At 43.4% G+C, this 15,420-nt stretch overlaps 1 protein-coding gene across 7 annotated transcripts in view; it reads right to left on the reverse strand.

The window, feature by feature from the left end:
• Positions 1 to 15,420, reverse strand: part of CABIN1 (calcineurin binding protein 1) — a 162,349-nt gene that overhangs the window by 96,324 nt on the left and 50,605 nt on the right. For all 7 annotated transcript variants that reach the window (XM_044275522.1, XM_044275526.1, XM_044275523.1 and 4 more), the window contains exon 18: positions 2,747 to 2,891. In XM_044275522.1, the coding sequence (XP_044131457.1) occupies positions 2,747 to 2,891 (145 nt within the window). The remainder of the gene's footprint in view (positions 1 to 2,746; positions 2,892 to 15,420) is intronic.

A 15,420-nucleotide genomic window follows, 5' to 3' on the forward strand; every position in this document is an offset into this window, starting at 1 on the left:
ATTTGTCCCTAAATCTACCCCTATCCTAAAAACCTTAGCCCAGGGAGGGCTCCTGATGGTGGAGGCCCCCTGTCCGCGTACCTATACTGCTAGCCCTTCCTGTTCCCTATAGGGGTGCAGCAGAATACTTAGACAGTTATCCCAGGTAAGAGATATGGATAATAAATTACCAACTATATAAGTAAACTGGATGGGAATTGAAAGAAATTGTGTTGGTTCTATGCTGAAAAACATGATATTTTAATATATGTAAATGAGCCTCTAGGGGGCGTTGCAGTTACTCCTAAAGGTTCAGCTTTCCCTGCTACTGCCAGGCCCTCTCCACTTTACTTCCAAGGACCAGGCATGATGATCAGTGCTCCAGTGGCGTTACTCTCACTTATCCTCTCTGCCACGGCCGCCTCTTTTAAGCACTGTGACTGTAATTCCCGGAGATATGCAACCCCGCCACTCCACACACTGAGGAATGTTACTTGAATGCCAGGAGGGACTCCTAAGGGTCCATTCACAAGTCCGCAAAATGGGTCCGCATCTGTTCCTGCAATTTTGCGGAACAGGTGCAGACCCATTTATTTTCAATGGGGCCAGAATGTGCTGTCCGCATTTGCGAATCCGCACTTCCGGATCCGCTAAAAAATAGAACATGTCCTATCCTTGTCTGCAATTGCGGACAAGAAAAGGCTTTTTCTACGAGTGCCGGCGATGTGCGGTCCGCAAAATACAGAACGCACATTGCCAGTGCCCGTGTTTTGCGGATCCGCAATTTGCCAGCATTTCTGTCTGGTGAAGGTTGAACTTCCCGTTAGGTGTATGTGACATCAGGCTCTTTCATCCAGCCATTCTGTAGCCAAAGATAGGGTAGGACTAGGGGAAGACAAAGGGGGTCATTTATTTGTTTTAGACGCTGGTCTTAAGGCCCTGCGCTGGCAATGGATCCGCCAAAGTTATGTAGAGGCACCAGCCTCTACATAACTTCGGCAGATCCACCGCCCCTTCTAAATCTACGCCAGCTCCTTTGTTGGTGTAGATTTACATGATTTTCTACATTTAAAATAGGCGTACAAAACGATGAATGAGACAGGCCTACTGGCCCATTAACCTCCCTCCTCATTTTTGTAGACCTGGCATGAGCAGGAAAAAGTCACAGATTGCAACACAAAGAACCTTTGCGCAGCAATCTGTGCCAGAAATACGCCACCTTTGCGCAGCAATCTGTGCCAGAAATACGCTTAATATAGTAAATAACCCCCAAAATGCAAGATCTCTCCTAAACTGCTTATGAGAGTAGTGTGGGGAGCACTTTGTAGACACAGTGGTGTGGGAACTATGCATTGAATGCATTTATGCGATTTATATTTTTTGTATGGTTTAGTGGCACTTTAAGGCCCCTTTCACACGGGCGAGTTTTCCGTGCGGGTGCGATCCGTGCGGTGAACGTATGGCACCCGCACTAAATCCTGACCCATTCATTTCTATGGGGCTGTGCACATGAGCGATGTTTTTAACGCATCACTTGTGCGTTCAGTTGAAATCGCAGCATGCTCTATATTGTCCGATTTTGACGTGACGCAGGCCCCATAGAAGTGAATGGGGTGTGTGAAAATCGGATGGCATCCGCAAGCAAGTACGGATGCTGTGCGATTTGCACGCACGGTTGCTAGGAGACGATCGGGATGGAGACCCGATCATTATTATTTTCCCTTATAACATGGTTATAAGGGAAAATAATAGCATTCTGAATACAGAATGCATAGTAAACCAGCGCTAGAGGGGTTAAAAATAAATAAAAGAAATTTAACTCACCTTAGTCCACTTGATCGCGAAGCCCGGCATCTCCTTCTGTATCCTCTGCGCTGAACAGGACCTGGGGTGAGCTGCTCCATTAAATACAGGTTAAGGACCTTCGATGACGTCACTCCGGTCATCACATGGTCTTTTAAAGATCATGTGACGTACCATGTGATGACCGGAGTGACGTCATCGAAGGTCCTTAACCTGTATTTAATGGAGCAGCTCACCCCAGGTCCTGTTCAGCGCAGAGGATACAGAAGGAGATGCCAGCTTCGCGATCAAGTGGACTAAGGTGAGTTAAATTATTATTATTATTTTTTTTAACCCCTCTAGCGCTGGTTTACTATGCATTCTGTATTCAGAATGCTATTATTTTCCCTTATAACCATGTTATAAGGGAAAATAATACAATCTTCAGAACATCAATCCCAAGCCCGAACTTCTATGAAGAAGTTCGGGTACCAAACATGCGCGATTTTTCTCACGCGAGTGCAACGCATGACAATGTTTTGCACTCGCGCGGGAAAATCGCGTATTTTACCGCAACGCACCCGGCTCTTATCCGGGCAAAAAAACTGACGCCCGTGTGAAAGAGGCCTAAGACTTCTTGCCCATTGAGAATGCAATATTAATTTCCAGATTAGAAAGTAATAAAAAATAATAATTGACAAACCAGGGGGCTTCAGTTTATTAAATCATTGCGTATAGTGTCCAGCTCACATCTCAAACCTAAACAGTGATTAGATGTATAGAGCATTAGAATATATATATATATATATATATATATATATATATATATACATACACACACACACACACACACACACATATATATATATAATATTGAACATTATTCATAAACATCAGTTTTCTGGGTATCAGCATGTTTTCTGCAAAGTAATAGAAGAAGCCATTGTGCATTAATTCTTTTCAATGCATCAAATTCAAGAATTACCTTCCTTCAAATCGGACTTTTGGCGCATGGAATGTAAGGTCTCTTCTTCATGCTTGATAACTCGATGTAAAATGATCCATGGCAATACAGAGGACACTGAAGGTTCCTTGGCCTCTTCATGGACCGCCATGCTGCAGTCAATTAGCTGATAAAAAGTAAAAGGCTGGTTTCAATATCAAGAAAAACAAAACTGTTCTTAACCAGTTCAAGATTGGGTCATTCTTCCCCTTCTTGACCAAACACAGTAACTCTTTTAATTTTTTATTATAGAACCTAAACAGCCATAACTTTTTTTTTGATTGTTGTTTCAATATTTTTTTTTTCTCAACGATATATAGGCTTTATTTTTATGTAATTTTAAATTAGTATTTTTGGTTACTAGAGAATTTTTTAAAGAAATATGATAAAGGGGACATATGGTTTGTGGTCACCAGGAGCGGGGCTACAAGCTGAGATATTAGCCCCAGTTGCAATGGGAATATCACCACCGGAGCCTCACAGTGTGTTTGTGTGTATATGGGGGGTGATCTCTGTCTGCTAAGATCCAGCAGCTTCTGCAATGACCATGCACCAGCGATCACCGACGGCTGGGACAGGAAAGGAAGCTTTCCTAATCTTTATACACAGCACTCATTGGGCACTGCTTACACAGCAATAGAGAATACAGGGACTAGAATACAGGGACTAGGTCTGAAACGATTACTCGATTGAATCGAGTAATTTGCCACAAAAAAATCCTCGATGCAAACTTTTTGCATCGAAGATTTGTTTGTGTAACGTGACCACAGAGCAGGAGTGAAGCGCTTGCTATTACTCCCGCTCCGTGGTCTCCCGCTGGCCCGCAATACTCACCTTTCCAGCAGGGGGCCTCCGGATACTCCACAGCACATCCATGGTCCCGTGCTGCACTGACCTCCTGACGTACGCGCGCCGTGACCTGACGCGCTGTGTGACATCAGACGCAGAGGAGCGCAGAACGATGGAGTGTCGGCGACGCCCCTGATGGAAAGGTAAGTTGGAGCGACTAAGGACGGGCGCCCGGAGTGCACAGCGTCATAGCAACCAATGACGCTGTGCACTCCGGGTGTCAGGAGGAGCAGCGGGGGAGATGATTTCACAAGGGGGAGAGCTGCTGGCACAAAGGGGGGGGGGGAGAGAAGCTGGTGGCACAAGGAGGGGGAAGAGCTGCTGGCACAAGGAGGGGGAAGAGCTGCTGGCACAAGGAGGGGGAAGAGCTGCTGGCACAAGGAGGGGGAAGAGCTGCTGGCACAAGGAGGGGGAAGAGCTGCTGGCACAAGGAGGGGGAAGAGCTGCTGGCACAAGGGGGGGGAAAGAGCTGCTGGCACAAGGGGGGGGAGGGAAGAGCTGCTGGCACAAGGGGGGGGGGGGAAGAGCTGCTGGCACAAGGGGGGGGGGAAGAGCTGCTGGCACAAGGGGGGGAAGGAGCTGCTGGCACAAGGGGGGGGGGGAAGAGCTGCTGGCACAAGGGGGGGGGGAAGAGCTGCTGGCACAAAGGGGGGGGAAGAGCTGCTGGCACAAGGGGGGGGGGAGAGCTGCTGGCACAAGGGGGGGGGGGGAGAGCTGCTGGCACAAGGGGGGGGAAGAGCTGCTGGCACAAAGGGGGGGGCAGAGGTGATGGCACAAGGGGGGGGAAGGGTGATGGCTCTGGGGTGGGGCAGAGGTGATGGCTCTGGGGTGGGAGAGAGGTGATGGCTCTGGGGTGGGGGAGAGCTGAAGGCACTGGGGTGGGGGAGAGCTGAAGGCACTGGGGTGGGGGAGAGCTGAAGGCACTGGGGTGGGGAGAGCTGAAGGCACTGGGGTGGGGGAGAGCTGAAGGCACTGGGGTGGGGGAGAGCTGAAGGCACTGGGGTGGGGGAGAGCTGAAGGCACTGGGGTGGGGGAGAGCTGAAGGCACTGGGGTGGGGGAGAGCTGAAGGCACTGGGGTGGGGGAGAGCTGAAGGCACTGGGGTGGGGGAGAGCTGAAGGCACTGGGGTGGGGGAGAGCTGAAGGCACTGGGGTGGGGAGAGCTGAAGGCACTGGGGTGGGGGAGAGCTGAAGGCACTGGGGTGGGGAGAGCTGAAGGCACTGGGGTGGGGAGAGCTGAAGGCACTGGGGTGGGGGAGAGCTGAAGGCACTGGGGTGGGGGAGAGCTGAAGGCACTGGGGTGGGGAGAGCTGAAGGCGGTGGGAGAGCTGAAGGCACTGGGGTGGGGGAGAGCTGAAGGCACTGGGGTGGGGGAGAGCTGAAGGCACTGGGGTGGGGGAGAGCTGAAGGCACTGGGGTGGGGGAGAGCTGAAAGCACTGGGGTGGGGGAGAGCTGAAAGCACTGGGGGAGTGGAGCTGATGGCACTGGGGGAGTGGAGCTGATGGCACTGGGGTGGAGGAGAGCTGAAGGCACTGGGGGAACAGAGCTGATGGCACTGGGGGATAGTGGAGCCGATGACACTGGGGGAAACTGAAGCACTTGGGCTGATCACTCAGGGGGGAAAGAAGGGTGTTGGGGACTGATGGCAGGGGGTCATGAGTTTTTATAAAGGAAAACAGTCTATTAATTAATGTTTTCTTATTAGACTACTCGATTAATTGTAAAAATAATCAATAGAATACTCGATTTCTAAAATAATCTGCAGCCCTAACAGGGACCATACTAAACCATCTCTGCCTTCTCTATGGGGAGCCTGTCGCCGACAACAAGCTCCCTGCTCCTGCAGCTGCATGATTTGTATGAAGCTGCAAACACTAGGGTCTTCAGATACTTCCTTACAGACCGCCTGAACGTTTCTAGTCAAGTCATCTGAAAGTGGTTAAGCACCAAACTAGGCTGGTTCCTTAAAGGGCATCCGTCAGCAGATTTGTACCTATGACACTGGCTGACCTGTTACATGTGCGCTTGGACGCTGAAGGCATCTGTGTTGGTCCCATGTTCATATGTGCCCGCATTGCTGAGAAAAATGAAGTTTTAATATATGCAAATGAGCCTCTAGGAGCAACAGGGGCGTTGCCATTACACCTAGAGGCTCGGCTCCCTCTGCAACTTTCGCACTCTACACTTTGACAGGGCCAGGCAGTGTAAACATCATCATGCCTGGCCCTGTCAAAGCGCAGAGGACGCAGCAGTTGCAGAGAGAGCAGAGCCTCTAGGTGTAGTGACAACACCCCCATTGCTCCTAGAGGCTAATTTGCATATATTAAAACAATTTTTTTCAGCAATGCGGGCATATATGAACATGGGACCAACACAGATGCCTTGAGCTGCCAAGCCCACATGTAAGGCTACTTTCACACTAGCGTTTTCCCATTCTGCTATCGAGATCCGTCATAGGATCTCAATAGCGGGGGAAAACGCTTCCGTTTTGTCCCCATTCTTTCTCAATGGGGACAAAACTGAACTGAACGAAACGGAGTGCACCAGAATGCATTCCGTTCTGTTTGGTTGCGTTCCTATCGCGGACAGAATAACGCTACAAGCAGCATTTTTCTGTCCATGATGTGGTGCGGCCACAGACAGATCCGTCCTGACACGCAATGTAAGTCAATGGGGACGGATCCATCCCCTATTGACTTTCAATGGTGTTCATGACGGCTCCGTCATGGCTATATAAGACATAATACAACCAGATCCGTTCATTTATTATTATTGTAACGGAAGCGTTTTTGCATATCCTTGATAGATCCGCAAAAAACACTAGTGCGAAAGTAGCCCAACACGTCAGCCAGTTTCATAGGTACAAATCTGCTGACAGAAGCCCTTTAAAGGGTTTCTGTCACCCCAATTGTCGCTATTAAACAGGCTGACATTATAGATGTGAAAATGTCACCTGAATTTAACTCTGCATTTCTTTTATTTAAGTATGCCCCCGTTTTTGTGTTATTTTAACTTTTATTATATGCAAATGAGCCTCTAGGAGCAGGGGGGCGTTGCACCTGCTCCTAGAGGCTCCGTACACCCACCTCATTTCCACGCCCTTCTGTCTTGATTGACAGGGCCAGGCTAGCCAGCTTTCTCACTGCGCCCGCTCCGAATACTGAATGGGACGGAGCAGGCACGAGATTTACACGGTAGGCGGGGCCAGCAGGAGAACCAACGCTGGCCTGGCCCTGTCAATCAAGACAGAAGGGCGTGGAAATGAGGTGGGCGAACGGAGCCTCTAGGAGCAGGTGCATTTGCTTATAGTAAAAGTTAAAATTACACGAAAACGGGGGCATACTTAAATAAAAGAAATGCAGAGTTAAATTCCGGTGACATTTTCACATCTATAATGTCAGCCTGTTTAATAGTGAAAATTGGGGTGACAGAAACCCTTTAACAGGTTATGGGCCCCATCACACACAAACTCAGTCTGGTGTTTTTGCCATCTAAAAAAACCTCATAGCAACCGCTTGCAATCATACTACACCTTTTATGGAGTTTTTTTTGTGCTGCTTTTTGCTAAACATCTGTATGAACCAGGTGTTATTTTAAGGCATTTTTTTTTTACCTTATAGAGAAGGAGATGTCAAAACTCCAGAAAAAATTAAAAGCCAAAAGCTTCAACAATCTGCATTTTAAAAAAATACCAGAGACAGTTGAGATTGACCCCTTGACCTCTGTAGGGGCAGGAATACACAGAGATAGAGTTTAAAACCCCCCACCCACTCTCTCCCTTCAGAGTTTACAAATTACCTAAGTGGGTGCTATCAAGTATTAACAATATCTATATATATAAAAAATTAATAGACATTTTGTAAGTATTAAATTCATACTTATTTTAAGTACATTAAGGGAGGGAATATACGGGCCGTCATGGTGGATTCAAGGAAACAGAATTACTGGTAAGTCTCATTACGGTTTTCCATTTCATCCACCATGGACGGCTACAGATGAGAACTAACAGATTATACAGTAGGGGGGGCTACTGCTTGCAGAATTTTCTGGCCAAAGGCCAGATCTGTAGAAGCAAAGATATTTAGATGATAATGTTTTATAAATCTATTGATACTAGACCATGTAGCGGCTTTACATATCTGATCAAGAGACACACCAGTTTTCTCTGCCCATGAAGAAGCCATAGCTCTGGTGGAGTGGGCTTTTATTCTAGTAGGACCAGTGAGACCCATTAGGGAGTAACAGCATGATATAGTGGATTTTATCCAGCGACCTATGGATGCTTTGGAAAGCCTCTTCCCCTTATTGCGTCCTGCAAACTGAATCAATAGATTAAAAAGAAATGTATAAGGCTGGCACTCAACTATATGGAATCAGTTGAAAATGGCTATTTATTTAATACAACACAATTCAATAAACAATCAATAGATAAAATGTACAATACATAGTGCACAATATAAAATAGGCAATAATAAAAAACCGCAAATGATCAATGCACACGCTGTAGGCTATAATCTTGGGGGTATTGTCAAATATTCCCCAGGAGGCTCAAGATGTGTCTGAGAGATCAGATGATGTCCTCCTTGAAATGGTCCTCTAATTAAAGTGCAAGCTGGTTCCAAAGACGGCACTATGGCCGAATAGCTGACGGCTGTCGGGAAAGATATCCTGGATAGTGTGGATCTACCACGCAGTGTGTATCGGGCTGCAGGTGGGGAGTAAAGCGGGGACCGGTTTATCTTACCCTGTTGGTCGGGTCCGGTGGCTGGAGAATCTGTTCCTCCTACCGCTACTCACCACGATGCGCCGGCTTCTGCTCTCGCTGTTCGGCGTCCTCGCTCGAGATTAGTGTGTCACGTGGGGATAATCTCGCGGGACTTGCCTATTTAGTAGTTCGGTTTGCTTTTCCCTCCGGCTGATTTCAAAACGGATTTCTATGGAGCGCTCCAATATCCGAAAGGTTTTAAAAGTTTGTTCGGTAGTTCCGGATCATTCCTTATAGGGGTGAACTCGCCAGACGCGTTTCAGGGACGTCTCTCCCCTTCCTCAGTGGCTCTACCCCCATTGAAATGTAGCTTCCTTTTATGGTCCACTCGGTATCATCAAAAGCCTGGGTCAAAAGTCCAGTTCTATCTGTTTATAGCATTCATGCGGTTTATATGCGGTATTCGTGCGGTTTATCATTTTTCACTTATAATCTTTCCTACTTATTATAATGGTAATATTTATCTAATAAAGGGAATATTTCCCAACAGTATTGTCCACAAAAAATATTTTTGTACAAATAAAAAACATATAAAATCAGTAATATGAAATCAATAATATACATATATATAATAAAACGCCATCTTCTCTTCATAATAAAACATAGTATTACTGCGGTATAAATATGTAAATGACAAAATAATATCTTAAAATCATTAATAAAAAAATCATTGATAAAAAACATTAAAAAGGGTGATGGAATCAATCTGATGTAGTATGGAAGGGGGGATATAAACCCTGGACTGGTCAGCAAAAAAGATGTCTAGTATCTTGAACCTTAATAGTAATCCAATAAGGCATCCATCCCTTCATAGTAGTGAAGTAATGGGAATGTGGGCCTGTCTCCAAGGGGAGGCCACAGTGCCACGAAACGGACACACATGTGACCCTCCCTTGGACGAGAGGTACACAAACCAACGTCTACAAAAAGCCGAAAATTTCGAGTTCCGCATTGAGGCCTGCTGGAATCAGGCTGCCAAAATCATATATATGACGTGATTCTGCCCGGGACATTCGTTCTACATGTTTACCCCCTCTCCAGTGGATGTTAATTTTTTCTAGGGCCATGAATGTCAAACCCCTAGGGTCCTGATTATGGGCTTCTTTAAAATGCTTTGAAAGTGAGTGTTTCTGGTATCCTTTTTTGATGTTCGAGACGTGTTCAGAAATCCTCACTTTCAAAGTTCTCTTCGTCCTCCCGATATACTGCCTGGAACAAGGACATTGGATAAGGTATATTACACTCATTGTATTACAGGTCAAGTGATCTTTAATTTCCCATGTAAAGTTGTTCTGTGTTGAGCCAATCTTTTTGATATTTTTTGGGCCTTTGGTTACTTTACAACCGGCACATTGGCCGCATCGGTAAAACCCCTTTAGGCTCATCCAGTTTCCAGTATTTGGGTTTTGTTTCAACTTGTTTTTCACTGACGGGGCTATTTTTATACCTAAATTAGGTGCCCTTGTAAAAGTAATTTTTGGTTGCACTGGAATGAGTGTACCCAAAATTTTGTCTTGCAGTAGATGGGGCCAGTGTTTTCTAATAATTTCTTTAATTTTCTTGTATTGTACAGTATAGGGGAGTATTATACGGAATTGTGATTCCTGTTGGGTTTCTTGAGGGGATTTATTTGTCAAAAGGCTACTTCTCTGTATCTTCCTAACATTGTCCAATGCATCATCTAATATCATGTTTGGATAATTTTTGGAGACAAATTTCTTCTTCATCTCTGATGCTTCTATTTCAAATTGGGAATTCTCCGTACAATTCCGTTTTAGTCGCCGGAACTGTCCGAATGGTACGTTTAATAACCAGTTTGGAAGATGACAGCTCGAATGTAGAATAAAAGCGTTTCTGGCTGAAGGTTTCTGATAGGTTTGACAGATATATTTATTTTCTCTTTTAGTAATTAGTAAATCTAAAAATTCTGTCCCCTCCAGTCCAATTTTAGCAGCAAACACCAAATTAAAAACGTTGTCGTTCAATGTATCTAAAAATGAACGTAGCATTTCCTCACCCCCCTTCCAAATTAAAATCACATCATCTATATAACGCTGCCAGAGCACCAGGTCGCCCCCGCGATATGGGTCAATGGCAGCCTGTTCCCATTGGGCTAGGAACAGGTTTGCGTAGCTGGGGGCGAACCTGGTGCCCATGGCAGTGCCTCTGATCTGTAAATAAAATTCTTTCTCAAAATAAAAATAATTGTGTTGTAAGATATGCCTGATACCTTCTAATATATATTCAATTTGGGCCAACTTTATTGAACTATTTGTTTGCAATTGTCTACTGATAGCATCGATCCCTTGCTCATGATTTATGACCGTGTACAGTGACTGGATATCGAGTGTAGCCATAATCCAGTCTGGTTCTACATTGAGACCTTCTAAAATATCAATAATTTGTGTTGTGTCTTTCAAGTAAGATGGTATTGTTTTAACTAGGGGTTGTAGCCAAGTATCGATATATCTTGAAAGATTGGCTGTCAGGGAGCCTATACCAGATACTATGGGGCGACCCGGAGGGCTCTCCATGTCCTTGTGTACCTTGGGAAGGCAATAAAAGACTGGGAGCCGTCCGGGCGTCCCCATAATAAAACTGCTTTCTTGATTGGAAAGGATCCCTATTTGTGACCCCTTTTCACAATATTTGCGTAGATTTTCGCAAAATTTCAAAGTGGGGTCCATTTTCATTTTTTTATATGTTGAGGTATCAGAAAGTTGTCTAAGGCATTCTTCTGTGTATTTTGCTGTCTCTAAAATCACGATTGCTCCGCCTTTATCCGCGGGGCGAATCGTTATTTTCTCGTTTTTCTGTAATGTTTTCATAGCCATTATCTCTTTATTTGTTAAATTTTTCTTATAGAATGTTTTTTCTTTTATCCTTCTAAGGTCAGTTTCAACATTCTTCTGGAAGCTGCTAATTTCTGGACCTATCTCGTTCCGTGGAAATTTTTTGGACTTATTTTTTAACGTAGTATGTTTAAATTTATCCGGTTCTTGGGTATTCATTGTTATTGGATTTTTAATAAAATATTTTCTAAGACATATATTTTTAATGAATTTTTGAACTCCTATATAAGTGCTAAATTTATCCAAACGTGCACTAGGGGCAAATTTCAAACCTTTGTTAAGTAAAGAAATTTGGGACGGTGTCAAAATTGTGTTACTCAAATTAATAATGTTGTTTTCGTGATCAGTGTCTGATGTTATTATCGGTGGTACCTTCTTCTTTCTTCCCCTTCGTGTCTTTTTGCTCCTGTTTGGTGATTGTGATATGTCATATTCTGATTTTCTCTTGTTTTGTGTATTACTGGGGTTGTGGGATGATTCACCTGTCTTGGGGGGCGTGTCCGTGTGGAGGAGTGCTGTTGATGTATCTCTTGATTGATTTGTAAATTGTTGTGTCTCAAATTGTATGGATGTCGCTGTGGGGTTCGTGCTCTCCTGCTTGGTTTGGGGGACCGTGATTGTCGGTGTTTGGTTCGTGGTGAGTGATGTGGGGGGGTCCTGTCTAAAAAAGGCTGTTGTGCAAGAGTTTCAAATCTGTTTCTGATAGGTATGTTAGATCCCATATATTCTAGAGGGGTCTCACTAAGTATCTCCTTCCTTTCTGAATAATTATCATTTCTATTTTTTGTTATATTAATATATTTATTACTCTTTTTGGAAATGATTTCAGATTCGGTTTTGTCGAGACTCTTGCAAATTCGTTCTTGCCATAAATTAAACATACTGTCCCTAGGTAGTTTATCTATTTTGGTTTTCATTTGGGTAATGTTCTCTGTTAGACATCCCAAAATTTGTGTCCTTCTCTTAATAATAAGTTCTATAAGAGTACGGGATTGTGTGTGGAGCAGATTTTCCCATTCCAGGTCGAATTCTTCTCCACACAGGTCCTGGGCAGGAGTTTTGTATATTCTAAGGCCCTTGGGGATTTTATTCTGTGTTAGATACTGACGTAATGATCTAATTTCCCAGTGTTGTCTGAGCTGTTTTAAAACAAGGTTTTCCAGTTCTCTAAATAGCTCGTTAGTTGAACTGCCCTCCGCAGTCGACATTTCAGGTGATTCAAATATAAATGAATCTACTTTAAGTTTTTTCAATTCAATATGATTCCACATATCCATAGTTGGAAAAAGGAGGAGCTAAATCCACAAATGGGTGAAAAGATGCAATAAATAAGACAATAGTGGATAGCTCACTACTTATTCCCAATGGACCTGGTGCTCTAGCCTAGAAAACTGCTCACCCAAGCAGTCAAAGGGTAATGGTAAAAAGAAATGTATAAGGCTGGCACTCAACTATCCAACTATGGATATGTGGAATCATATTGAATTGAAAAAACTTAAAGTAGATTCATTTATATTTGAATCACCTGAAATGTCGACTGCGGAGGGCAGTTCAACTAACGAGCTATTTAGAGAACTGGAAAACCTTTTTTTAAAACAGCTCAGACAACACTGGGAAATTAGATCATTACGTCAGTATCTAACACAGAATAAAATCCCCAAGGGCCTTAGAATATACAAAACTCCTGCCCAGGACCTGTGTGGAGAAGAATTCGACCTGGAATGGGAAAATCTGCTCCACACACAATCCCGTACTCTTATAGAACTTATTATTAAGAGAAGGACACAAATTTTGGGATGTCTAACAGAGAACATTACCCAAATGAAAACCAAAATAGATAAACTACCTAGGGACAGTATGTTTAATTTATGGCAAGAACGAATTTGCAAGAGTCTCGACAAAACCGAATCTGAAATCATTTCCAAAAAGAGTAATAAATATATTAATATAACAAAAAATAGAAATGATAATTATTCAGAAAGGAAGGAGATACTTAGTGAGACCCCTCTAGAATATATGGGATCTAACATACCTATCAGAAACAGATTTGAAACTCTTGCACAACAGCCTTTTTTAGACAGGACCCCCCCACATCACTCACCACGAACCAAACACCGACAATCACGGTCCCCCAAACCAAGCAGGAGAGCACGAACCCCACAGCGACATCCATACAATTTGAGACACAACAATTTACAAATCAATCAAGAGATACATCAACAGCACTCCCCCACACGGACACGCCCCCCAAGACAGGTGAATCATCCCACAACCCCAGTAATACACAAAACAAGAGAAAATCAGAATATGACATATCACAATCACCAAACAGGAGCAAAAAGACACGAAGGGGAAGAAAGAAGAAGGTACCACCGATAATAACATCAGACACTGATCACGAAAACAACATTATTAATTTGAGTAACACAATTTTGACACCGTCCCAAATTTCTTTACTTAACAAAGGTTTGAAATTTGCCCCTAGTGCACGTTTGGATAAATTTAGCACTTATATAGGAGTTCAAAAATTCATTAAAAATATATGTCTTAGAAAATATTTTATTAAAAATCCAATAACAATGAATACCCAAGAACCGGATAAATTTAAACATACTACGTTAAAAAATAAGTCCAAAAAATTTCCACGGAACGAGATAGGTCCAGAAATTAGCAGCTTCCAGAAGAATGTTGAAACTGACCTTAGAAGGATAAAAGAAAAAACATTCTATAAGAAAAATTTAACAAATAAAGAGATAATGGCTATGAAAACATTACAGAAAAACGAGAAAATAACGATTCGCCCCGCGGATAAAGGCGGAGCAATCGTGATTTTAGAGACAGCAAAATACACAGAAGAATGCCTTAGACAACTTTCTGATACCTCAACATATAAAAAAATGAAAATGGACCCCACTTTGAAATTTTGCGAAAATCTACGCAAATATTGTGAAAAGGGGTCACAAATAGGGATCCTTTCCAATCAAGAAAGCAGTTTTATTATGGGGACGCCCAGACGGCTCCCAGTCTTTTATTGCCTTCCCAAGGTACACAAGGACATGGAGAGCCCTCCGGGTCGCCCCATAGTATCTGGTATAGGCTCCCTGACAGCCAATCTTTCAAGATATATCGATACTTGGCTACAACCCCTAGTTAAAACAATACCATCTTACTTGAAAGACACAACACAAATTATTGATATTTTAGAAGGTCTCAATGTAGAACCAGACTGGATTATGGCTACACTCGATATCCAGTCACTGTACACGGTTATAAATCATGAGCAAGGGATCGATGCTATCAGTAGACAATTGCAAACAAATAGTTCAATAAAGTTGGCCCAAATTGAATATATATTAGAAGGTATCAGGCATATCTTACAACACAATTATTTTTATTTTGAGAAAGAATTTTATTTACAGATCAGAGGCACTGCCATGGGCACCAGGTTCGCCCCCAGCTACGCAAACCTGTTCCTAGCCCAATGGGAACAGGCTGCCATTGACCCATATCGCGGGGGCGACCTGGTGCTCTGGCAGCGTTATATAGATGATGTGATTTTAATTTGGAAGGGGGGTGAGGAAATGCTACGTTCATTTTTAGATACATTGAACGACAACGTTTTTAATTTGGTGTTTGCTGCTAAAATTGGACTGGAGGGGACAGAATTTTTAGATTTACTAATTACTAAAAGAGAAAATAAATATATCTGTCAAACCTATCAGAAACCTTCAGCCAGAAACGCTTTTATTCTACATTCGAGCTGTCATCTTCCAAACTGGTTATTAAACGTACCATTCGGACAGTTCCGGCGACTAAAACGGAATTGTACGGAGAATTCCCAATTTGAAATAGAAGCATCAGAGATGAAGTAGAAATTTGTCTCCAAAAATTATCCAAACATGATATTAGATGATGCATTGGACAATGTTAGGAAGATACAGAGAAGTAGCCTTTTGACAAATAAATCCCCTCAAGAAACCCAACAGGAATCACAATTCCGTATAATACTCCCCTATACTGTACAATACAAGAAAATTAAAGAAATTATTAGAAAACACTGGCCCCATCTACTGCAAGACAAAATTTTGGGTACACTCATTCCAGTGCAACCAAAAATTACTTTTACAAGGGCACCTAATTTAGGTATAAAAATAGCCCCGTCAGTGAAAAACAAGTTGAAACAAAACCCA

This window comes from Bufo gargarizans, chromosome 1 (genome assembly GCF_014858855.1).
Source record: "Bufo gargarizans isolate SCDJY-AF-19 chromosome 1, ASM1485885v1, whole genome shotgun sequence".
In the NCBI taxonomy this organism is placed as follows: Eukaryota; Metazoa; Chordata; class Amphibia; order Anura; family Bufonidae; genus Bufo; species Bufo gargarizans.